Source organism: Poecilia reticulata, linkage group LG9 (genome assembly GCF_000633615.1).
Source record: "Poecilia reticulata strain Guanapo linkage group LG9, Guppy_female_1.0+MT, whole genome shotgun sequence".
NCBI lineage: Eukaryota > Metazoa > Chordata > Actinopteri > Cyprinodontiformes > Poeciliidae > Poecilia > Poecilia reticulata.
The window spans coordinates 23,893,478-23,917,242 of NC_024339.1; the positions used below are offsets into that span (position 1 = coordinate 23,893,478).

At 39.1% G+C, this 23,765-nt stretch overlaps 3 protein-coding genes across 4 annotated transcripts in view; 2 read left to right on the forward strand and 1 right to left on the reverse strand.

Annotated features, from left to right (window-relative positions):
* Positions 1–18,695, forward strand: part of iqgap2 (IQ motif containing GTPase activating protein 2) — a 36,311-nt gene extending 17,616 nt beyond the window's left edge. The window contains exons 9-38 of the mRNA XM_008418867.2: positions 463–550; positions 738–901; positions 1,777–1,864; positions 2,092–2,255; positions 2,386–2,546; positions 3,182–3,306; positions 3,457–3,620; positions 6,905–6,995; positions 7,383–7,550; positions 8,266–8,408; positions 8,577–8,747; positions 10,012–10,095; positions 10,306–10,377; positions 10,464–10,533; positions 10,977–11,185; positions 11,271–11,423; positions 11,544–11,707; positions 12,056–12,280; positions 12,493–12,633; positions 13,265–13,349; positions 13,429–13,661; positions 14,182–14,314; positions 14,807–14,909; positions 14,995–15,136; positions 16,067–16,154; positions 16,281–16,493; positions 16,582–16,742; positions 16,854–16,997; positions 17,841–17,949; positions 18,201–18,695. Of these exons, the coding sequence (XP_008417089.1) occupies positions 463–550; positions 738–901; positions 1,777–1,864; positions 2,092–2,255; positions 2,386–2,546; positions 3,182–3,306; positions 3,457–3,620; positions 6,905–6,995; positions 7,383–7,550; positions 8,266–8,408; positions 8,577–8,747; positions 10,012–10,095; positions 10,306–10,377; positions 10,464–10,533; positions 10,977–11,185; positions 11,271–11,423; positions 11,544–11,707; positions 12,056–12,280; positions 12,493–12,633; positions 13,265–13,349; positions 13,429–13,661; positions 14,182–14,314; positions 14,807–14,909; positions 14,995–15,136; positions 16,067–16,154; positions 16,281–16,493; positions 16,582–16,742; positions 16,854–16,997; positions 17,841–17,949; positions 18,201–18,314 (4,170 nt within the window). The 3' untranslated portion in view covers positions 18,315–18,695. The remainder of the gene's footprint in view (positions 1–462; positions 551–737; positions 902–1,776; positions 1,865–2,091; positions 2,256–2,385; positions 2,547–3,181; positions 3,307–3,456; positions 3,621–6,904; positions 6,996–7,382; positions 7,551–8,265; positions 8,409–8,576; positions 8,748–10,011; positions 10,096–10,305; positions 10,378–10,463; positions 10,534–10,976; positions 11,186–11,270; positions 11,424–11,543; positions 11,708–12,055; positions 12,281–12,492; positions 12,634–13,264; positions 13,350–13,428; positions 13,662–14,181; positions 14,315–14,806; positions 14,910–14,994; positions 15,137–16,066; positions 16,155–16,280; positions 16,494–16,581; positions 16,743–16,853; positions 16,998–17,840; positions 17,950–18,200) is intronic.
* On the reverse strand, positions 3,627–6,887 carry f2rl2 (coagulation factor II (thrombin) receptor-like 2). 2 transcript variants are annotated; one of them, XM_008418866.2, is made up of 3 exons: positions 5,397–6,887; positions 4,427–5,142; positions 4,163–4,304 (listed from the first exon to the last, which is right to left on the reverse strand). In XM_008418866.2, the coding sequence occupies exons 1-3, from the start codon at positions 5,458–5,460 to the stop codon at positions 4,254–4,256; spliced, it is 831 nt and encodes a 276-aa protein (XP_008417088.1). In that variant the 5' UTR covers positions 5,461–6,887; the 3' UTR covers positions 4,163–4,253. The 2 variants fall into 2 exon arrangements, with proteins under 2 accessions (XP_008417087.1, XP_008417088.1); XM_008418865.1 differs by having other exon boundaries at positions 3,627–5,142.
* Positions 18,696–18,766: 71 nt separating the features above from the next.
* f2r (coagulation factor II (thrombin) receptor) lies at positions 18,767–22,881 on the forward strand. Its single transcript, XM_008418869.2, has 2 exons — positions 18,767–19,201; positions 20,374–22,881. Exons 1-2 carry the CDS (start codon positions 19,117–19,119, stop codon positions 21,579–21,581), a joined length of 1,293 nt encoding a protein of 430 aa, XP_008417091.1. The 5' UTR covers positions 18,767–19,116; the 3' UTR covers positions 21,582–22,881.
* Positions 22,882–23,765: the final 884 nt, after the last annotated feature.

The following is a 23,765-nucleotide window of genomic DNA, read 5'->3' on the forward strand; positions in this document are numbered from 1 at the left end:
CATATTAGCAGCTGATATTATGTCTGCTTTCCATGGACTTGGTGCTAATAACCTTACTATAAGAATGTATACCTCTAGATATTTTGCTCTAAAGTCAAGTCACCAAAAAAAACTAGACAAAATTCACTGTTTTAGGCCATATAAGTGATTTTTTAAAATGAATTATATGAGGGATCACATAATTAAACTGAAGTAGTTTTTCACTCCGCATCCTCTGCTAGCACATTCCAGTCTCTGCAGTGTCAGCTGTATTTACCAGACTTTAGACCTCCACTGTGCCTCCCGTCTCGCCTCCCACTCTCTTTACAAATACTGTACAAACAGGAACTTTGCATTTTCTTCACATGACTTCAGATGTGATATGTGAAATATGAAAGCCACTGCAACTCCATGTGAACTACAGTTTATGGAACAAATGTAAAATAAATGTTAACCTGTATATATTTTTATTTTCTGTGTTAGCGATCTTCAGTTGCTACAGAAGAAAGAGATGTTTATGAGGAGCTGCTCACTCAGCAGGAAATCCAGACTTGCATTGATTGTGTCAACAGTAAGGATGTGCACACATGACATGCTTATGCTTCCCAAAGCATTTGTCTTTGCATGAAGTCATTATTCCCATGTATAAAATTGATCTACTTTTAAGTGAAACACAAAAAAATTTAATTGGATTTTTTTTTAATTTTATGTAATGTTGAATGAAAAGTCTGTTGTGCATAACTAAGTTTTGTCTCCAGCCCAGGCAGCAGTGCAGAACGTGAATGAAGCAGTGTTGCTCCAGGATGAAGCTGCTCTGCTGGCTGCTCTCAGACTTGAAGCCCTGTCCCTGCTGGGGGTCCAGGCTGCAAACAGTGGCTGGTATATGGAACATTTTACGGCTTACATCCAGCAAAAGTCAAAGGTACAATTATTTTTGAGTCATTTGCTGAAATTATTACATTTTAAGGCTTCAGAAGTCTTCTTTGCATGATTTTTATTTATTTTTTATTGCAGTTTTTAAAGAAACTGCAATAAAATGGTTGATGGAAGTTGTTCACTATGACCCTGAGTACAATCATTTGATTAAGTTAATGTTAAGATCTATGGGGAAAAAAACAACACCATTTTATAAATTTCACTGAATAAATACCACTGATTTGCAGAAATAATTAACTATAGGGTAAAAGTGTGAAAAATTCATAGCATAAAGCATTTTTATATATAGAAGTATAGTATCACAGTGAAAACAATAAAAGGGTTACTGGTACCCCTAACACTTTAAATTAAACATAACTACTGCAGATTTTTTAGATTATGCCTTCCTTTTTTATTTTAATCCAAGTTTTTAGAAACCTTTAATTAGTAATCAATCACTTTGTCTGACTGGGGTATAAATACAACCATGAACAGAGATACATCATTTCTATCTGCTGCCTGCTAGGCTGGATGATGATCCATGTTTATTCTGCCATTGCATACAGTGGGAAGGATCATGGAGAGCTCTGCATTTGAAAGCTGTAGCAAAGAGAGGCATCATATCATCCCCAAGTCTCCATAGTAACCATTAGAAATTGTCTACACATCTTTATATTTTTATCAAGAAAAAAAATATTCTGTTCCTCTAGCACAAGTGTACATTTCTAAAGTTTGTTAAACTCTTGTGGGTCTGTGAGATTAACAGTTTGTCAGGTGACATGAAGATTAAAATGCCAGATGCAAGAGGGGGACAGACCTTCTCTTGCTGATTTAACAAATGCTGAATAATTGAATTGTCTTACTAATATGTTTGAACCACAGAATGGAGGGAGGTCAGTCGTCCTGGACCAAGAAGAGATTCACAGAATTATCAGCACCTGCAATGATTTTGCTGAGGCAGAAAAACGAAGTGAGTCCAGTTCACAACTTACCCACTTTATTTCCTGGTTATAAAACTTAAGATTTTCTCAATAATTGCTAAATACAGAAACTGATTGCTAGTAAGGTTTAGTCAAATTCCCATCAATACTTATTTTCCTTTTTGTGTTTCTATGTGAGATTTAATGTTCACTCTACAAGAATAGGTCCAAGTCCTATTATTAAAAATGTATCTTTCTGCAACAACTTACTGAACAGAACTCGAGGCAGTTGCACGCATCAACACAGCCATTCGTCTGGGCAGTGCTGTGGAGACGGTGGAGGAGCTGCTGAACCCTGAGGCGCAGCTGCCAATCGTCTACCAGAGTGCTGCTAACCTGTATCAGGCTGAACTGTTCAGTTTGCAGCTACAAGGAGGACGGGTGAGTTTGAGTTTAATACTGCAGCTCTGTGCACATGTAAGTGCTAAAACACCGTTGCATTTAATAGCTTTTCTTTCATTTCAAAAAGGCAGCGTTTTTCAGTGATGATCTGTCGTTTGTGTCTTAACAGTCTGGACTGAGTCATGAGGAGCTCAGCGTCGCTGTGGAGATGCTGTCGGCTGTCGCGGTTCTAAACGAGGTGCTGGACACCAAAGACCCGCAGGCCGTTATTGAACAGCTGACAGACTCTCCTCTGGGCTTCACAAATATAGAGCATGACAACCTCAACAGGTATGACAGATGGGAGTAAATTACTGTAAAGTTTATTTTGTCAGGAAGATTTCTCCGTGGGTGGTTTTTTGGAGATCAGTAGACGTTTGCCAACCCCTGGTTACAGTGGAAATGAGTGGATTTTAGAAGTGGAGGGAATTATCCATCCATCCATCCATCTTCTTGCACCCTTGTCCCTTAGTGGGGTTGGGAGGGTTGCTGGTGCCCATCTCCAGCTAACGTTTCGGGCGAGAGGCGGGGTACACCCTGGACAGGTTGCCAGTCTGTCGCAGGGCAACACAGAGACACACAGGACAAACAACCATGCACACACACACTCACACCTAGGGGCAATTTGGAGAGGCCAATTAACCTGACAGTCATGTTTTTGGACTGTGGTAGGAAACCGGAGTACCCGGAGAAAACCCACACATGCACAGGGAGAACATGCAAACTCCATGCAGAAAGACCCCAGGCCGGGAATCGAACCCAGAACCTTCTTGCTGCAAGGCAACAGCTCTACCAACTGTGCCACTGTGCAGCCTAGGAGGGAATTATTTTCTGAAAATTGTTTTAGAACCTTTAGAAGGATCCAAATACAATTTATGATTCCTCTGTGGAATCTATTTTAAATTCCACATAACTCTTCTTCATAGGTACGCTGACATGCTAATTGAAGAGCGAGCTGAGACGCTTTCCAAGAGCCAAGAGTTTCTCACTTGGAATGATGTTCAGAAATGCATCGACATGGTTAACATTCAGGTCCAAGAGGAGCATGAACGTAAGAAATACTCATTTTTGGTTCTAGTCACAAAACAGTTTTTTCCTTTTAATAATTAACCCGTGTAACCCTGTGTTAACATTGTTTTTAAGCATCCAGGGATGTTTAAAAGAAAATAGACTTTGATGGGTTTTTTTCTCAAACTTTCAGGTATAATAGCTATTGCAGAGATTAATGAGGCCCTCAACTCGGGGGATCATCAGCAGACTCTTGCAGCTCTGCTTCTCCCTACAGCCAAGCTGACAGGAGTAAACCCGGCCACATCGAAGCACTACCATGATGTCCTTCATTATTCTAAACATCTTCTCTGCCAGGTAACATAACAACCACCTTGATCAAAATATTTTAGTTATTTGGAAACTGGCTTTTGAGGCCTTGAAGTGCATATGAAAGATTTAGCTTGGTGCAGCTTAAATCTGCAGGTTTTTAAAACTTCATCCACATAACTTACTGCACGAAACACATGTTGTGTTTTTATTAGCTGTTTCCAGAAAATCATCGCCAACAGAAAGCTGAAAAACATCCGTCTGTGTGTATTTAATCTAGATAATGTTTTCAACTCAACCCCAGGTGTCCCCACTGGAATGAGTTACTTAATTTAATACTTTTTTGTATTATTGAAATTCATTTAATATGGCTGTATTACTGGCAAAATAAAACTTTACAGATTTTTTTGTCACAATGATTGATATATTTGACAAAAGAGTGGTTTTCCTCTTCTCTCTTCTCTACAACACTCAAGGAAGCGGTCTTCTTTTTTCCATCCTGTTAGAGATAGAAATGTCCAGTGTCATGCTATAACTGCTGGCCTCCGTAGTATCCTATTACAAGAGATGAATTGTATCTCTGAGTCTCCTGTCAAGGAAAGGAGCATGCACAGGAAGGGATCCAGGCAACTGTGGAAACAGCAGAGACAAACTGCTAATCTATAGTATCCATACAGTGTGTCATCCCCACTGGAAAACAGGCGGATGTAGTGGGCAGCATGCAGAACACCACTGGGGAGAAAACACACCAGGAAGATGATAAAAACCAGAGTGCTCACTCTGGTGAACAATTTCCAGTCGCAGGAACTTTGCTCCAGGTGGTAAATCACGGCGACGTGGGTGTAAATACAAACCATGAACGGCAGTAAGAAGCCTAGAAAAACTAGGATCAGTTTGCACAGCACCAGCGGCGAATGGGAGGGTTCTTCTAGAGGAAGTACATCATGGCACGTCGTAATCTCCAGCCTTCTGATGTGGTAGCTCTGCTTGACCAGCAGCTCAGGCACGATAGCTGCTCCATACAGAAGCCACACGACCACACACATCCACACTGCCAGGCTGGTTTTAGCCATCCTTCTGTACAGAAATGGCTTGACCACGGCCAGATAGCGCTTCAAGCTGATGCACGCGATGGTCTGAGCCGAGCAGTAAACGTTTCCAAAAAATAAAGCCGTAATAAGCCGACAGGAGATTTCACCAAATATCCAGTTGTTTCCGCTTAGGTGGTAGTGAACTCGCAGAGCAAGAGACAGGATGAGCAGCAGGTCCGACAGGGCCAGGTTCAGGTACAGAACCACTGTGGATAAAGTCTTTGAAGTGAGTCTGACTCTGAGGAACGCCAGAATGTAGGTGTTGGATGGGATTCCCACGAGGATCGTTAGGATGTATGATGAAGGTATGATCCAAGTGCTGATGGCCCCAGTGGTGTATGCTACCACTGGGCCCTCGGGTTCCACATCCAGGTGAGGGACGATGGTGGAGCTGAAAAGGTCAAGCTGCTGGATTGTGTCGTTAGATTTATCGAAGAATCCCTTCAAACTCTTTGGTGGAGCAGTCTGTCTCCCTTTTCCTATATTGAAAGAAAAAACATATCAATAGTTTAATTAAGTCTTATGAAAGCAATCCTGAACTTGAAATTGTTGTTTTAGTCCTCATAATTCATGTCGTTTATGGTCTTGTTAAATCATAGATACCTTAAAGTTATGCACAACATCATTCCTACTCCCAGCAGCTTTCCTACAGAAACATATTTCTGTAGGAAATGCATCTCTCAGAAAACAGTAAACGTGTATATATATATTTTTTATAAATGTAATTACTTACCTTTGACCTGACTGGTCAGAGCCACCATTAAACATAACAGGAGTCCCCTCAGAAGGTTAGCCATAACGCTATCAGACTGATTTCCCACGCTTTCCAAAGCTCTTGTTCTTGATGATGGTTCCCTTCAGCAGTTCTCCACTGGTGAAATTTGCTCTTCTACATCTCTGCAGCTCAAAAAGTTTAATCAATCGTTGTTTGTTCTCCAGTTCAGCTCTTCATTTGTCTGTGTGGCTTGCTTATCGGTGCGTGATGTTGTGAGCGCTTTTCCTGCTCTGGCCTGAAAATTGAATTCCCTTCTGCCTGCGTCAGGAACTTCCCTCTGACTCACAAAGGGTGTGGAGTGGCTTTGTGCCTGCCTATCAACAACTGTGAACAATAAGCAAATGACTATTTCTTTCAGTATTTTTTTAATAAGGTTTGGGTTGTTTTTAAATTTTTCATTTTTTGCTGTTTATTATTGTTTCTGGACTATAGAATAATATAATCCTTTTTTTTTGTTTTTCTGGAAAGATTAAAAATTTTCCAATGGAAAGCAACACAATTGTGAACGGTGAATTTGGATACTTGCTGATCTCTCAGCTTTAGTCGCACTGTTGAGTTTGTTAAATTCAGACAAACAAACGGCAGCTGTTTGCTGTCTTGCGGTTTTATAACAGTTACTTCCTTTCTCAGGAATCTGTGGTCAAGGAGTAACCTTTGACTCAAACAGGGGTCTCTAAAATTAGCCTGAAAGGAAACGGCCTCTAAGCTGTGTAAACAAAGTTTGTACTGAGGGGATCAACAAGGAGTCATATTTTCTCGTTTTTGAGATCCCTCAGTTGATTATCATGTAGTTACTGTGATGCAGTAAAATATAATCTGCTTTGTGCATTAAAATGCCATACTGCAGATGCACTGATCAGAATTTTGTCACCGATTTCTGATCTCTAGTTTTTGTAAACTTTTGACCTGCCAATACCAATTTTAGCAGATTGCTGTTTAAAAACGATCTAAAAACTCATTTATATTATTTTACCAGCATACCAGTAGTGAGCTAAAAATTATGAAACTGAATAGCTTTCTAGTGGCCTGCTTAAAGTCTTGTACTCTATTGCTCTCTCTCTCTTTCTGAATAGACAGCAGAGATGTCTTGATATGTCAGAAAATAGTTTAAATGGCTTCTGACATTTCCTCTGACTCGATTTTAAACACATAACCAATGCAGAATGAGGCTAAATCTGAGTCGTTTTTTCCCCAGTAACTGTGTCAAGATGTTGCTGTCAGTACAGCTAGTTTGTGGTCAGATGTTCTGATCACAGACTGAAAACAAGTTTGGATATTTCAGTTTCCAACCAGCTAATCACCAGTCAGAGAGAGTTGAGCTGGAAATTGTCCGATTTGCATTTCTAACCTGAACAGAAAATTAATTTAGAGTTTGAATTTTATTTGACTTAAAACCTTGTATATTTTTAACGAACTTGGTGCAGTTTGAAAACTGAAGTGACCTTTGAGCTTTTTCCTTATTGTAGAGCTCTGGAGATGAATCGGCAGTGCTCTGGTTGGACCAAATCCAAGAAGCTATCCTAACAGCCAATCAGGATGAAGAAGAAGCCCTCACCAGTATGCATCAGCGGTTTTGGGTCCCTCATGAACATCTAAACTAGTTAATTGTTAACTAGTTAATTTCTCTGTGTGCCAGTCACACCTGAGTGTGTAGACTGAAGTTTTTTTCAGTTTGGTTTTGATAAAATAACCAGCATATTTTATTGAGTTTTTGAATCTCTACAAAATTCAATAGCTTACACAACTGCTTCAAATTCTGGCATAAAATTAAATACATTATTCTAAACTTTTCTACACACTGGCTAAACATTTGTTGTTTTAAACCTTTTGTGTTCATGACTTATCTTGTGTTGCTTCACCTTTAACATACCCAACCCTGTTTCCTGCAGTGAATTGGTTTTTATTCAGTTGATCCTTCCTCTACCTGATCTTGTATGTTTCTAGTGGCTGGAGCTGTTGCTCATATTAACATGACTGTGGAGGAGGGAGACTCCCAGAAGACCTTGCAAGCTTTGCAGATCCCCAGTGCAGGACTGAGAGCGGTGCATCCCGACTGTGCTGACGCATACCAGGCTGAACTGGCTCAGAGACAAACGGCAAATGCTAGTAAAGGTAAAGAAGCAGGCGTCATGTAGTAGAAGAAAATAAATTAAACTTTCACCCTCGTTCTGCTAAGTTCTATGATCTATGCTAAGCAAAACGTAACCGTCAGTCTATCCCGTGTTTTCTACTTCCTGCAGTAAGAATGTTCATGTAAAAGAGACAGTTTAAGAAAAAGCATGACTCTAACCCTGAATAAACAGGGTATAAATAGAGCTCATAAAACCAGCAAAATGAAGTTTGAGTAATCGCATGTTGATATTTTTACATTCTTATGTTTTATACTAAATTGATGGATTCAGAGGAGATTAATTGCTCTGCCTGTAATTATATTTTATATTCAATTTAAATTAATATTTCATCACAACTCACTTAATGTATTTTTTCATAGCTCTGGTTGAGAACAGTTGAGTGTGAAAAGAAAAATCCAAAATCAAATCAACAACCATTCAAAATGCAAACAAACATTTAAATATCAAAGCTAAAGTCTGGGAAAATGTTCATAAAACCTGCTAGATCATGATTTATTTTTAATTCTCCCAGAACGTTTATTACAAATTTTACTCTGTGCTTTAAGTATCCTCATCAGTTTCATGTTACCTAGATTTGTTTGGAGACATGTTGTTATAACATTTACTGTATCACCATGAAAGATGCTGATTGTTGGATAAACTGATCCAGAAGCAGTAGAAATTTGTGAAATATTGAATTGTCTACTTTGCTCTAGGCAGCAGTGATGGAGTTTGGGTCAAACACAGCATCAAGGACAGGTACGACTACTTCTACAATCTGGAGTCGGGGCAGGGCAGCTGGGAAGAGCCTGAAGGATTTGAACAGAAGGCAGATCAACTCAGCAAAGAGGAGATTCAGGTACAACTCTATGGTTTTAGCAACCAATAACATTTTACACAACCAAGTAAGGACACTTAATTGTTGTATTCACAAAGATTCAGTAGTGAGGCTGCTACTCAGATTGACAGGAACATTGGTCTCACTACTTCTGGCACTGACAAAACTTGTTTTCCTCCTTTCTGTCAGAGTGTAGTCAACTATCTGACTGCAGAATATAACCGGGAGCAGCTATGGTTGGCAAATGAATCCTTCGTCACCCAGCTGCAGGCAAGGATCAGAGGTCACCTGGCCAGAAAAAAGTATTTGCAGAGGATGGAGTTTCTTCGCCAACAAGAACCTCATGTAGTTAAAATCCAGGTAATGAAATTTCAGAAGGTAGAGCATGGACTATTTTTGCTTTTATCTTTCAATATAGTAGTGTTCATGGACCAGCTGATGAAGCTCACATTTCAGCTTATGTGCAGGGGTGGGCAACTCCAGGCCTCGAGGGCCGGGCTCCTGCAACTTTTAGAAGTCTCTACTTCAACACACCTGAGTCAAATAATGAGGTCGTTAGCAGGACTCTGGAGAACCTGACTTCACTTAGGAGGTGATTCAGCTGTTGGACTCAAGTGTGTTGGACCAGGGAGACGTCTAAGAGTTGAAGGACACCGGCCCTCGAGCAATCCCTATAACAGGATTGCCCACCCATGTTATAGGGGACGATATAATAAGAATGCATTCGTATTATTGTTTAGAAGGCTATATGTCTGCTATTATACAAAACTATTACATACAGTGGCAATGAAAAGCTTACTAACACTTACATGGGCATGAATTTTATACCTTTAGGTATACTCTTCAACAATCTTTTTTTTAGTGGTAGATTGTATTGCTGCCTCATAGCATTTTTGTCTCTGACTATAAAAACACATGAGGTGTTTGGTTTGTTCTGTGGGCAGCTGCAAATTTAGGTCGTGCTTAAATCTGTCCATTTTAGACCAAAAGATTCTGTTTTGATCTTCAGCCTTTCAGATCTGTGGTGATGTAAAACTGTCCTTCCTGTTTAAAGTGATGCTGATGTTCCATATTCTCCCATTTTACCATTAGCTAGGGTTATTTCCTGATCCAGGATTCGAATGCATAAAGACTGATTGACATTAGGTTTCTGGAAAAGCCCTGACCTTGATGATGGATCATAATTTATGAACTTTGCTTCCAAGTTGAATCTGTGCAAACAGCCTTTCCACTTCTGTTTAGAAGAGTGGTCATCCAAATATGCATCCAGAATTATACATATTGTGTACAATAAATTAAAATTGATTCAAGTACATTAATCGACCATTTCACCCTGAAAAACATTTGACTCATAACGAGTGCATGTATAAACCCTTTTCTGATGCAGTTGAGTTGCCGTCTCCGAAACTTGTAAATCCTGATACATTTGTTGACCATTTCACCACATATACATTTTATATTTGTTACATTTTAAACAGATTTGATAAATTGCTTTGGCTTTTATAGGTTTAAAAAAGACCTATAACATTAAGAGTGTTTGTCCTTTTCCACCTTCGCCAGCTGATTATGTGATGCCATTTATTAAATGTTTCTTTTATTTTAATGCATCTTTTTCTATTTTTAGGCTTGCTTCAGAGGTTATAAACAGAGGAAAATCTACATAGCTAGGATCAATTTGCTTCAGAAAAGTGTTGCATCTGTGGTCAAGGTAATTTTTTACTTTTAATAGTATTGCCTTAATTTTTTATTTTTAAAATACATCCGTAATTAATTATACAATTGCTAANCACCCACCCCCAAAAAATACAACTATATCAGCAATATCTGTATGGCATCAGATATTTATGACTTGGTAAAAAAAGTGTACTTAAATAAAAAATTTTCCAATAAACCTGATGACATATTCTGCTGTTTTCAGATTCAGTCTATTGTGAAAATGTGGAAAGCAAAACGCAAGTATAATCAAAGGCTGCAATTCTTCAGAGACCATGTGAGTGATCATAGTTCACAGATGTGTTTTTGAATTTCCGTACATTTTTCCTTCTGTTAATATCACTCTGCTCTCTCTGTGTATAGGAAAAAGAAATTGTGAAAATCCAGGCTTTCCTAAAGGCAAACAAAGCAAGAGATGACTACAGAACCCTAAGTGAGTCAATAATACATTTATACTTTTTAATCACAGCACCTTGTTTACCACTGCAGCTGAGCTTTTTTGTGAAGTTATAAATGCTTTATTTTTGTCAAAGTTCTTAGTTAAATTCATATTTTCTTGGTCTAACTAAATAAACATGAATATAAAAGAAATCCCCAGTGGTTCTGGATGATATTGTAGATGCTAAAGTATTTAATATACAGCCGTATAAAACATCTTGAGTGACTGTGAAGCAAAACCTATTCAAGGTTTTTATTTTTGGGAGATTCACATGGTAGAATTGGAGCTTTAAGATTTAACACGTGGGATCAATTACTCAAATTAAATGATCAAGTATGTTCTAATGTTTTCTTACACTTGTGACTCTTTGTATGTGAAACATTAATAACAGTAGAACCACTAAAAGGAAACCGCGGTTCTTGTTTTAAACATTTTAGCTGGAGCCAGTGATCCTCCGCTGTCGGTGGTCCGAAAGTTTGTCCACTTGTTGGAGCAGAGCCCCCTGGACCTGCAGGAGGAACAAGAAGTGACTCAGCTCAGGGAAGAAGTCGTCACAAAAATCCGCTCCAACCAACAGATGGAGAAAGACTTGAATCTGATGGACATTAAGATCGGACTGCTGGTGAAGAACAGGATCACCCTGCAGGTTGAGAACTTTTAATGAAACTGTTTGGTTAATTACACTGGACTGGAAGTATAACATGTATTAATTTAATTTATTTATTATACAGGATGTCGTTTCACATAATAAGAAAATGAAGAACAAGAAAAATAAAACAAGCAAAGATGACCAGACGGCTGGAGACGGACTTGGGATTAAAGGTCTCAATAAAGGCAAAAGAAGGAAACTAGAAGCTTACCAACATCTCTTTTATCTGCTGCAGGTATGGTGGCTCTGCAGCTTAAACAAATGAATTTGAATTATGCAGTGGCAAAAAAAAGCTTACCTTTTTTCTATTCAAACAAACTAATTATAATTTTTTTAATCCACCACTCTGTTTCAGACGATTCCCTCCTACCTGGCTAAACTGATCTTCCAAATGCCTCAAAACAAATCTACAAAATTCATGGACACAGTGATCTTCACTTTGTATAACTATGCTTCCAACCAAAGAGAGGAGTACCTGCTGCTCAAGCTCTTCAAGACTGCACTGGAAGAAGAGATCAAGTGAGAACTTTAACTCTGACCTAGAGATCATAATCTCAAATTTGCAGCCAATGATCCTCATTTATTGAATGTGTGTACTAAAGTAGTTGTATGCTGACACAACTAGATATTAAGCAATATCTGCAGAGATTTTGTGTGAAAAGCTACATCACACATAACATCTATCATTTATTGGAGTCACAAAATTTGTGTGGATTGGGCGCATGAAACTGTGTGAACAAGTATCAACATCCATTTTGTCATACCTTGTGATTGGCTACTAAATTCACACAATTCCTCAATAATTTGTTTTTTTTATTCTTGTTTCTGAAGCAGTTTCTATCATGGGTCATTTTGTGTTTGTCTCAGTTCTAAGGTGGATCAGATCCAGGACATAGTGACGGGGAATCCTACAGTCATCAAAATGGTGGTGAGCTTCAACAGAGGGGCACGAGGCCAGAACACCCTCAGGCAACTGCTGGCTCCAGTAGTCAAAGAAATTATTGATGACAAGAGTTTAGGAATCAACACCAATCCTGTGGATGTGTACAAAGCCTGGGTCAACCAGCTGGAGACGGTGACTGGAGAGGCCAGGTAGGAGCAAAGACGACGGGTGAAAGGCTTAGCTTTAATTGGGTGCAAGTTGCCTTTGTTTGTCCTTTGAATGCATAGAATGTCCTATTAATGCTTAGCAGGCAGCCATTGCTTTTAGCCAATTAGATTCTTAAAAAAAAAGAAAAAAAGATAATGAACCATTATTAATGCTCAAACAGTTCTTAAACCTGCTTTTCGTTGCTACCCTTTAGCAAGCTGCCATATGAGGTGACTCCTGAGCAGGCCATGTCCCATGAGGAAGTGCGCAACAGGCTGCAGGCCTCCAGTGTGGTTCTTCGGTCTGCAACAGATAAGATGTTGAATTCCATTGTGTCCTCGCTGGATAATATCCCGTAAGTTTCAAGATCTGTTAACCATAACTCTCGTCTTTTAACCTTTTTTGTGTGACAAATCTGCATGTTTGTGACTGTTTGTGAATCTCCTTTATTTGCTGTGGTATGCGTCTGTCTTTATGAGGTCATTTTATTTATGCTTTTGTTGCCCCTTATCTTCCTTTTGTTCAGAAGGCTCTGCTCTTTGCCAGGTCAAATCTGCCTTGTTAAATAAAGTTAAGATAAAAATAAACACAATTTTCCTCTTTTTCATCTTGCTAAGCATTTGAAATTTTTTTCTTAGCTTTTGTTTTTATTTTGACACATTTTGTTTTTAATTGCAAATATTTTTGCACTTGTTGCTAAGGTCTGACCAACCTTTTAGGGAAATTATTGCAGAGTTAAGAACTCTGCATTGTGTCTGTTCTCTAAACTTTACCACCAGGTGGTGCTGTTTCACTAATGGCAGAGTAGAAGGAGAAAACACTGAAACCCTTCACATACTTGAAGAGCTAATTGCAGTTTTAAAGGGCCATATACCTCCTCAGTTTCCCTCTTGCTGGGCTTGTTTCACCATTTGCCTTATTGCATGTAGCTGCATGTTGTTTTGTGTTTGACGTCCAACCAATGCTTTTTTTTGTTTTGCATGCAGTTATGGCATGAGATACATAGCAAAGGTTTTGAAGAACAGCCTCCATGAAAAGTTTCCAGAAGCCTCGGAGGATGAGCTGCTGAAGGTAGAAGCATTAAAATGTCGAAATCAAATCACAGATAAACAGTGTTGATACTTGATTTGTGACCTATTTTCTGTATTAGATTGTGGGAAACCTGCTGTACTACCGCTACATGAACCCAGCCATCGTGGCACCGGATGGCTTTGACATCATCGACGTGTCAGCAGGAGGCCAGCTTCACGTCGACCAGCGACGCAACTTGGGATCCGTTGCGAAGATGCTGCAGCACGCTGCCGCGAACAAGCTGTTTGAGGGCGAGAATGAACATATGACACCAATGAACAACTACATATCTCAGACGTATGAGAAGTTTAGGTAAGACGGATTAGATGAAGGTGCCTAACCTTGCTGTACTGGGAGAGATTTGTGTGACTTTATGGCCATATTCCAAAAAATTCTGTCAGAGGAAAAACACAAGTTGCAAAAAAGAATTGACCTTTCTACAAAAACAAGGTCAGGAATAATAAAAAAATGTGACACAGTGGATGCAGAGGTAACCCTGACAACAGAAATAACTATGTGCCGTTTCAGCAGATTTTAGGCAGTCATCTGTCAACATTAACTTCACTTCCAGATGGGAAAGAGAACAATGCGTGTATGTGTGTGTGCTGCCATCTGCCCCACTTTGAAAAGTAACTGACTCATCTTTACTGGAAATCCACTTTCGACCCAATTTTCTGGGAATCTTTCAGTTCGAACTATTCACCCTGTCTGGAAAATAGATTATCAGATGTTTTGTTGATTGATGTTTTTTTATTCTAGTGTTATGTTGTTTACTTTAACTCTACAATATGTTGGTGTCTAAGGCAACCTAACTATTGATCTTCTCCATCAGGTTATTTTTCCAGGCTGCATGCGACGTCCCTGAACCAGAGGAGAAGTTTAATGTTGACGAATATTCAGACATGGTGACTCTGAGCAAACCAGTCATCTACATCTCAATAGAGGAAATCATCAACACTCATTCGGTAAACCCTGATAAAACGCACAGATCCTTCAAAAAATAAAAAAAAAATCCTGTACTGCATCAGTAGGCTGCTTCCTTTGTTATATTTCCTCAAGCTTTCCTTGGAAAACAATTAAAAATTTGGGATAAAGCTAGCTGTGTTCTTTGTCATAAGATTTGCTCTACACAGGAACTACATTGAGATAATTGTTAAAACTGATGGGTTTTTTTTCACATTAGGACAACTTCATAAAATATTCATTCACTATAATATTTAGGGAACAAATAAATTTGAGTGGAAACATGTATTCCCTGTATATCCATTGCTTTAACATTCATTGCTCAACTATTAAAATATGAAGTAGTTTACATCCATGTTAACATCTTGATTTTCAATTCCAGCAACCTTGGGAGCACTCTGTCTATTTACCTGGTTCTTTGTGCTTTCTCTGTTCTTTAAGTAGCTAACTGCAGGCGTGTAGATAAATAAAACCCCATATCTGTTTTTACACAGCTGCTTCTGGAACACCTGGAGGCCATCTCTCCAGACCGAAACGACTTGTTGCATGAGCTGCTGCAGGACCTGGGAGATGTGCCTGATGTAGATACTTTGCTCGGTATTGTAACAAATGACCATTTTATTTAATTCCAGTTTGTCCACATTTTGCCTGGATTCACTAACATGCTGCTTTATATTTTCAGGTGAAGGCGCCGTAGACCCAGATGACCCAAACAGAGAAGTGGCTCTGAGCCAGCTGGCAAAGACTGAGATTTCTCTAACATTAACCAACAAGTTTGAGCTGCTAGAAGGAGACGACAAAGACTTGAAGACTCTCATGACAAAGTAAATTTATTGTTGGAACTGTGCTAGAAAAACTGAGCATAATAATTTTTCAAGTATGTTGTACTTGAAATTATTTCATTCTGAGGCTTCAGACTTTGGACGCTGCCGTGGTTATAGAACCGTTGCCATGAATCGCACTTAGTCAGCGCTACTCTGTTAATATTCTGTAATCCACTGACTGTATTAGAACAGTTAGTGCGTCTTTGCGGTTGTCACTCAGTCACATATCTTTGTTGTCTTTCCTGCTCCTCTATCATGTCCTGTCACAGAGGAAGGAGTAACAAGGTTAGGACTATCTACCCTGTAAACCTGCATCCGTTTGGCCTGCTTTCTGAAAAAATCCACTGCAGTGTTGCTCTTTTCCTTGTTTTCCCAGCAATATTAAAATATTCCTTTTTCTGACTGAATACACATACCTATTAAAAAAGCAAAAAAGACTATCTTACCATGTAGAATGCAAAACAAAGCATTAATTTTACCAAAGTAGCAACTTGTCATCAGCCTTGTTTTTGTTTACCTTGGAAAAAATAGTAACTAAAATACAATCAATAAAAAGGTAAAGTAATAAAGCTTAAGCTAAGACTAGTGACAAGATATCACTCCAGTAACGCTTAAAATATGAAGTACTTTAATTAAGCAAGGCTGATCTAAGTGCTGCACTGGACAACCAACAACCAGGAAAAGCCCAGACCAAAAAGATAAAACAAACATAAGAGACATGAAACATTTTTTTAATAAAACACTAAACAAGAACTTTATAATAATTAGGCCACAGTCAAAGCCTGAAAAATAAGTGAGATTTAATACAGTTCCTGTTTGACATACGAGTAATCCACAATTTAGATCATTACCAAGACCATAAGTTAAGTCTTGTTCTAATCCAAACTAGCATTTTGTTTAATCTAAAGTTGCTTCTTTTTTGTTTCTCAGGACAAAGAAGCTGATAGTTGATGTGGTTTGGATTCAGCATGGAGAGACGTTACCAGAAATACTTGAGACCCCAGCTACTTCACCACAGGTCACATGTTTTCTTATTTAAACTCCAAATATTGTTTACCAAAAGGAAACATTTTATGCAGTTTGCATTATTCATTCTCTCTTGCAGCATAGTGCGATAACTTTTTTTGAACCTTTGTTTCTGAAGGAGTCGGAGCATACAAAGATTGTGCAGCGCAGGGCGGACCAGGATGCTCAGACACCAGAGGGACTGAAAAGCAGTCCAGCCGTGTTGGAGGACAGTCAGCTGCCTCTGGAGCAGAAGAAGAGGAAAATCTTGAGGAATCTCCGTAACCTTGAGCAGGCTGGACTCGTCACCGCCAGTAACAAATACCAGGACCTTATAAACGACATAGCGAAGGTTTAAAAGCACTTAACCCTTTTTTTTGTCTGAAAATAACACAAAGCCGTATCAGAATCTAAGTGAAATCTAAATCTCTGACCAACAGGACATTCGCTATCAGAGACGCTACAGACAAAGGAGAAAGGCAGAGCTCACGAAGCTTCAGCAGACGCTGATGGCGCTCAACTCAAAAACTGACTTCTTCCAGGAGCAGATGAACTATTATGACACCTACATCAAGACCTGCCTGGATAATCTCAACCGGAAGTCAGTGTGGATTTCCAAAAATAAAAACATTTATGAAATCAGTGTGTTGTTTTGTTTTTTTGGTGTATTATTTTTGCTGAATTGTTATATTTCTGGCTGTTTTGTCTTTAGGAATACACGGAGATCCATAAAACTGGACAGCAAAGGGGAGGAAAAGGGCAGTAAGAAGTGGAAGCCACAGTCTCTGAAGTACACGGCGGCCAGGCTGCATGAGAAGGGAGTCATCCTGGAGATAGAAGGCCTTCAGACAAACCAGTAAGTTACCTTCTTATGGTGACATAATCAAATTTACAGTGCTTTGCAAAAGTGTTCGTACAGCTAGATTTTGTCATGTTACAATTGCAAACCTTAGTGTATTAAATTGGGTTTGGCTTTATGCCGTAACACAACACAAAGTAGTGCAAATTTATGAAAATGATTCATAGTTTTTATAATTTTTATAAATGAAAATCAAAGTGTGGTCACTCTGAGTCTGCTGTATATACATAAACCACCTTTCATTGCCATCTTGTGAAATTCCAACAAACTGTAGTGAGGTTTTGTTTTGAAGTGACAATTTGTGAACAAGTTTATGAATGTGTTTGCAATATGTTAAAATGCATTGCCTTTCAAAATTGAACAAAAACATGCTGTTACATCTAAGAACAGGTGTCTGTGGATTGAGAAAGCACTTCAGGTTTTTTTTGTTAAATAGATCTAGTGTAATGATTTAAAACTGAAAGTTAGGTCTTTATAAGTGTAGTCGAACCTTGAACTACTTTCATTCTTTTCCCTGAACCAAAGGCAAAGGTGTGAAACTGAATTAAAATGATAGTGATTTGCCTCATCAGCTCGTTTTCCCATTTCATGGAAAGAAGGTTTTTAGGATAACCACTCCCACCTTTTATTCTCACTGCAAAATCACTGTTTATTCAGGCATCACCAGAAAGGAAATGGAGAGAAATTACACATCCACTGTTAAAATTTTAAATGTTCTTTACAATTTCATTTGAAGCTATATCTTATGTTTCTATTGAAATGTGAGATTTTGCCATCAAACATACTGCTTTCCTCATACCATTTTCTGAGTTTTCATCTTTGTCTTTCTCACCTCCAAAGGTTCAAAAATGTCATGTTTGATATTTCCCCCACGGAAGAAGTTGGAGATTTTGAGGTGAAGGCCAAATTTATGGGGGTTGAAATGGAAAAGGTCCAGCTTCACTTCCAGGTAATTATTTCCCAAGTGTGTCTGAGTTCCATGGAGAATAGCCAAAAAAAGACATAACTAGAGCAGAATGACAATCGGACAAGTTTCCTGTTTGTCGGGGGATGATGGCAGGAAGTGCGTGGAAATGAAGGCATTGTTTTCTTTTTTTTACTCTCCTCATGAAGCAATAAAAATTTATAAAAAAAGAACTGCTTTAATTTAGTTCATGAGCCAAACGTCTTTAAATCATAAGTTTTCTACTTTGTGTCCAGGACCTTCTTCAGCTGCAGTACGAGGGCGTGGCTGTCATGAAGATGTTTGACAAGGCCAAAGTAAATGTTAATTTACTCATCTTCCTTCTCAACAAGAAGTTTTATGGAAAATGAACGTGGAAGAGAAAGCAGGAGAACTGTTGGGAGGAAACTACTTGTGCCTTCACAAAACATCTCGTCGTTTCGTCTGCTTTTAATTTAATGGATCACATCCAAATGAAATGTCAATTTATTGTCCAGTTTTTTTTCTATGTCTTGATTGTAAATGTAATGTACTTTTAAAAGTGAAATTGTAATGATATTCATGTTTTATATGTAAAAGACACGCCTTCCAGAAACCTTTGCATTTTGAGGAAACTGTCAGGGTTTTATGAACATTATGGAAAAAAGCTGCAGCACCATCAGGTGAAAAGTGTGTAATTCTACAGTTTATTAGTGCCTTTTAAAATGTCTAAATAAAATGTTTTAATTCAACATTAAAGCTAATAAGATCTATTTTAATGTTGCTATTACTTTATAATTATTTCTCAATCTTTGACTGATATCCAGAATAAATTACATTTGTGAATAATTTTTATTTATCAACCTTTATTTCACCAGGAGAATCCAGTTGAGATTAAAGAGACCTAAATACCTAAAGTGGTATTTAAGTTTCCAAAGTTAATTCAAGGTTGTCTTATTATAAAGGCATTGCAATAATAAAGAATTGAGGAAATGGTGCATTTTAAAGATTTTGCCATTTCAGGAGAAAAATATTTCTGGTTTCATATTGATGCTTCCTTTGTTAGGGGAGGAGATCTATGGAGTTGAGAAGGAGGAGGATCCTCATGACTAATTTGCTAAATGCTCACAGACAAAAACACTTTAGAAACTCATCCGGGAAACTGATCATTTCAGTTCACTGGCTATTTGGAGGATGTACAGCAACAACATGTTTCCTCTAGCGTTCGGCTTGCTGGTTTTGTCTTTAAGTCAAAGCTCGGCACACTCCTCAGAAAATGGTAAGTACTTCTTTTAAAACACCTGACATAATGAGAGCATAATGTGTGCAAATTTAACATTCAAACTTTCATTCTTTGTGTATAGAGCGATCCTTAAAAATGCGTCAAGTTGACCAAAATGGCATTTTTCTTTGTAAAATAGCGTTGCCATAAAATGAATACTATGTACCTCAAATGCAAGTTTCCATTCACTGCTGTGGTCCATGTTGGTCAATTTGGACTGAAAATGAAAGTGAACTCAAGAAAAACAGCACATTTTATATAATGTACTGCTGGAATGCAAGTAACTTTCTGGTGAAAGAATCCATTTTGAATTATTCTACAGAACCGTATCATTCTGTATAGTTAAAAAAAAACTTGAATATAATTCAAACGTTCAGCCAAAGTCTACTGTAATTCCCTTATTATATTTTGCATAAACCATGTCTATCTGTTTATGTGGGGTATAAATGTGATGGGACATGGAGATTCATTTTCATTTAGTCTTTGGCGTGTTCCCTTGTAGTCGTCTTACTGTTTCTTTAAACCTCATTTTTAAATGAATGTTGGCATCTTGGGGTCTCTTAACAACCAATGTTGACACAAGCAGGTTGAATAGGAGTGACGAGAGCAAATCTGTTTCTGTTCTACCATCGTGAACCGTTTTTGCCAAATTGAGATTAAAAATATGTAGAAAAGCATCAGATGCCCACTACTGCAGTACCAGCAGAAAGTATTCACCCCTTTGTCAAATAAGTCAACAACATTTGGGTTATTCGACAAATTTTGCAACAACAAAAATTTTAATGTCGAAATGATAAATGATTTCTACAAAATCACAATGCTTAAATAAGAGTTTACGTCCTTTAAAGAGATTGACCTAATTCAACAGAGGTCCAGCCAGGTGGCGCTAGAAGACTCTCAGTGAGTGGGAGATCATCCGAGTGCAGTGACAGTAGCATAATACAAGTGACTTTAAGTGGAAGTAAGCTACCATTACCACTGTACCATTAAATCTGAAATTTAAAAAATATATATATTTTTATCATTTACAATGTAACCATTTCACCAACCAAACCAGACTTTCAATATGATGCAATTCAAAGAGTATTTCAAAGTTGTTTATGTATTTATACTTGAATACCTGAAATGGGTCGACGGTTATTTCGTTATTGCTTTGTGTCTCTCTAAAGGCTCCGTGTTGCTCCCTCGGACTCTATCGGGCCGCTTTGTCCTGGTGACCGAAGAACCCATGGAATACATTGACCTGTCTGCTTTGGACAGTTTGAGTGATGATGACGACGGCTCAGGTTCTGAGACGGAGCAGAAACTGTTGAAGAAACACGACCAGCATGATCGCTTGCAGAAGCGCCTCGTCGTGTCTGAGGAAGCCAAAGAGTTCCTCCAGGGTCACCTGGCGACGGCGTTCATCCCCACCGTTTACGTCCTGGTCTTCATCATTAGCGTGCCTCTCAACCTCCTGGCCATGGTGATGTTCGTCCACCGAATCCGTCCCAGAAAGCCTGCGGTGATCTACATGCTGAACCTGGCTTGTGCAGACCTTCTGTTTGGCCTGCTTCTCCCCTTTAAAATTGCCTACCATTACAATGGCAACAACTGGATCTACGGGTCCTTCATGTGTAGGGCGGTGACGGCGGCTTTCCACTGCAACATGTACTGCTCCGTGCTGCTCGTCATGTGCATCAGCGTGGACCGGTTCCTGGCCGTGGTTTACCCCATGAACTCCCTGACGTGGCGGAGCCCTCAGACTGCTGCAGCCATCTGTGCAGCCATGTGGCTCCTCTCCCTGGGAGGAGTGTGCCCCCTCCTGACCTCAGAACAGACGCTGCATTTATCAGACCTTGGGATTACCACTTGCCATGATGTGCAGGATGTGGAAACCCTGCAATCCTACTATCTCTACTTCTTCCCCATATACTCCTCCGTCTTCTTCTTCGTACCTCTTGTCTTCACTACCGTCTGCTATGTGCGAGTCGTTCAGGCTCTGGCAGCAGCCAACTTGGAGAACCGCTCCAAGAAGACGCGGGCAATCGTGATGACTGTGGTGGTGCTGCTGGTGTTCGTTGTCTGCTTCGCTCCCACAAACATCATCCTGATGATTCACTATGTTCAGATCAGCCACACGTCCAGTGACGGTTCCTACCAGGCGTACCTGCTCTCTGTGTGCATAGGCAGCCTCAGCTGCTGTCTGGATCCTCTCCTCTACTACTACGGCTCCTCTCAGTGCCAGAAGCAGGTGGCTGCAGTGCTCAGGTGCTCGCCACTGGCACCAGCAGGGAGCAGCATGGACACGCGCAGCACGCAAACGAGTGGATCGAGCAGCAGATCCTGCAAGATGGAGGGTGTGTACAGTGGCCAGTATAACAAGCTGGTGACTTAAGGAGCCTGTTTCTGAGAAATGATGCAAACTTTCACAAAAGTTTTCATAGCCTTTTTAACTTTTTAACATTTCATCACGTTCCAGCAGTATTTAATGTGTCATTCTGGGAGTTTCGTGTAACGCAAAGTGGTGCATAACTTGGAACTGGAAGGAAAAGGATGTGTGGTTTCAGTAAAATAGATGAAGCTGTAAAGTGAAACATTCTTTCTTTCCATCTCCTCAGAGTCAAAAGTCTGGAAAAACATCAAATCTGAAAGAGAGTATGTGTCTACTGGCTTTGTTTGTCAAGAGGGTGAAACTTTTGCCCATTCTTCTTTGCAAACCAGATCAAGCTAAAAAAAAAAAAAACCTTGGATGGAGAAAATCTGCGCAGAGCACCTCTCCCCAATCCTCAGGTCCAGACTTTGACTGGACCATTTAGTCTTATCTCCCTGCATTCATACAAACCCATCTATTCTATCTCTGGCTGGATTTCGGGGTTAACCTGTATTTAACTCCATCCATCTTCTTTCTCATCAACACTGTTTAGCTTCTCCAGCCCTTATGATGAAAAGCCTCCCTGCAGAATGATGCTGCCACCTTGTTACTCCCTGGGGATGAGGTTTGCACTGTACACTTTGTAAATGGAAAAAAAAAAAAGTTCCTTTTATGACGGCATGCTCATTGTTTCCCTGCATGACTTGTAACAAACTTTAAGCAGGACTTCTTTAGCCTTTCTACTACAATGTTGTTTTTTCTTGAGGCAAAAGTTTCAGAGCACATGGCAAATAACCAGCATTTTCTTTCCATCTGAGCTGTGGATCTGCAGCTCTCAGTAACTCCCTCCTGACTTGCCAGGAGCTGACGGACTCTACATGGTAACTCTGCAAACCGATGTTAGCTGACGGTTTGCAGTTGTTTCGTACTTTTAACATTTTTGTATGATGGATTGGACTACGATGTTCACAGAGCAGCTGTGGTTCTGCTGAAAATAATCATACTCAGGTGAAATCTGTTTACTATTTGAGGGTGTCAGAGTTAAGGGGGTCGAACCCTTTATATGTGTAAGAGAGAAAACCACCCTTCCACTTTACACTTATGCACTACTTTATCTGTCATAAAATCTCAAAACATTAAAGTGTGTGTGTGTGATGTGACGACATGTGAAAAAGTTCAATAGTGCTCAAGTTGGATAAAATAAATTCTTGGTTTGGGGTTTATACAGAAAGCTTTTACACTGTATCTACCTTATAACTCTGTCACTGATTTTGCTTTCCTTGTCTTCTCTATCAGGGAATCAAACCATCAGTATCTGTTTCAGTATCATACAAATTACAAGTTGCAAACATAATGTAATATTTAATAAAAAAAATGCTGATAATGTGTGATTATGTACAGGAACTATGTAAGAAAAAACCAACAAAAATGCCATTTGAGTCATTTAATTTCTTTGGTTGTACATTATAGGCTCTGCATCAGAAGAGTAACGCTCCTGGCCTGTTTTTTTTTTAATTCCTCACTTTCCGAGTGTTTTTTGTTCATTTAAATGACACTGACATAATACGGCCAGATGATAACACAAGCATATTCAAACCTCAGAGTAAAATTTCTCTTCTGAGAGGCAAATTAGTAAATTATTGGATTTTGACAAACCTTCAGTTTCCATGAATAGTTTAATGTCGTAACTTTATCACCTTTAGGTAATTAGTGGAAAAATAATGTTAGGAAAGAGCTTCACTAAACTGTGAATGAACTTGCTTGTGGACGTCCACCTCTCAGTTTGAACATCTCTAATGAAAGACAGCGACTGAGTCAAAGATAAAACTGTATGTTTGGGTTTCGCCTCTGTGACTCTGCATTTTCTTTTATTGCTGCTCAACTTTTCGTTTCTTTGTCGGGACACAATTCTGTAAGACAAAAGAAGGGAAGAATGATGCTTCATCAAATAAACAATACATTTGAGAACCAACAGCCACTCGTGTCTGAATTCTTAATTTCCAGGTCTAAGACCTTGTGGTGGTTTCTGCACTGACCTGCTGTGGTGTCGTAGCTGTGGAAGTTCTCTGGGAAGTTCAGACACTCTGCTTGCTTCCTAAAATGTTCTACATCTGTGGGATGTATTTTTCCAGTCCTTGCTGCGCAAAAAAGGAATAAATGTAAAATATGCATGTATATTTCAATATTTTACAGAGATGTGCAGAGGAC

Excerpts from the sequence above, each read along its gene's own strand:
- f2rl2 (XM_008418865.1), bottom strand. The coding sequence starts at position 5,460 with ATGGCTAACCTTCTGAGGGGACTCCTGTTATGTTTAATGGTGGCTCTG. Across the intron at positions 5,143-5,396 it reads TCTGACCAGTCAGGTCAAAG|GAAAAGGGAGACAGACTGCT; the intron begins GTAAGTAATTAC and ends CTTTCAATATAG.
- f2r (XM_008418869.2), top strand. The coding sequence starts at position 19,117 with ATGTACAGCAACAACATGTTTCCTCTAGCGTTCGGCTTGCTGGTTTTG. Across the intron at positions 19,202-20,373 it reads GGCACACTCCTCAGAAAATG|GCTCCGTGTTGCTCCCTCGG; the intron begins GTAAGTACTTCT and ends GTCTCTCTAAAG.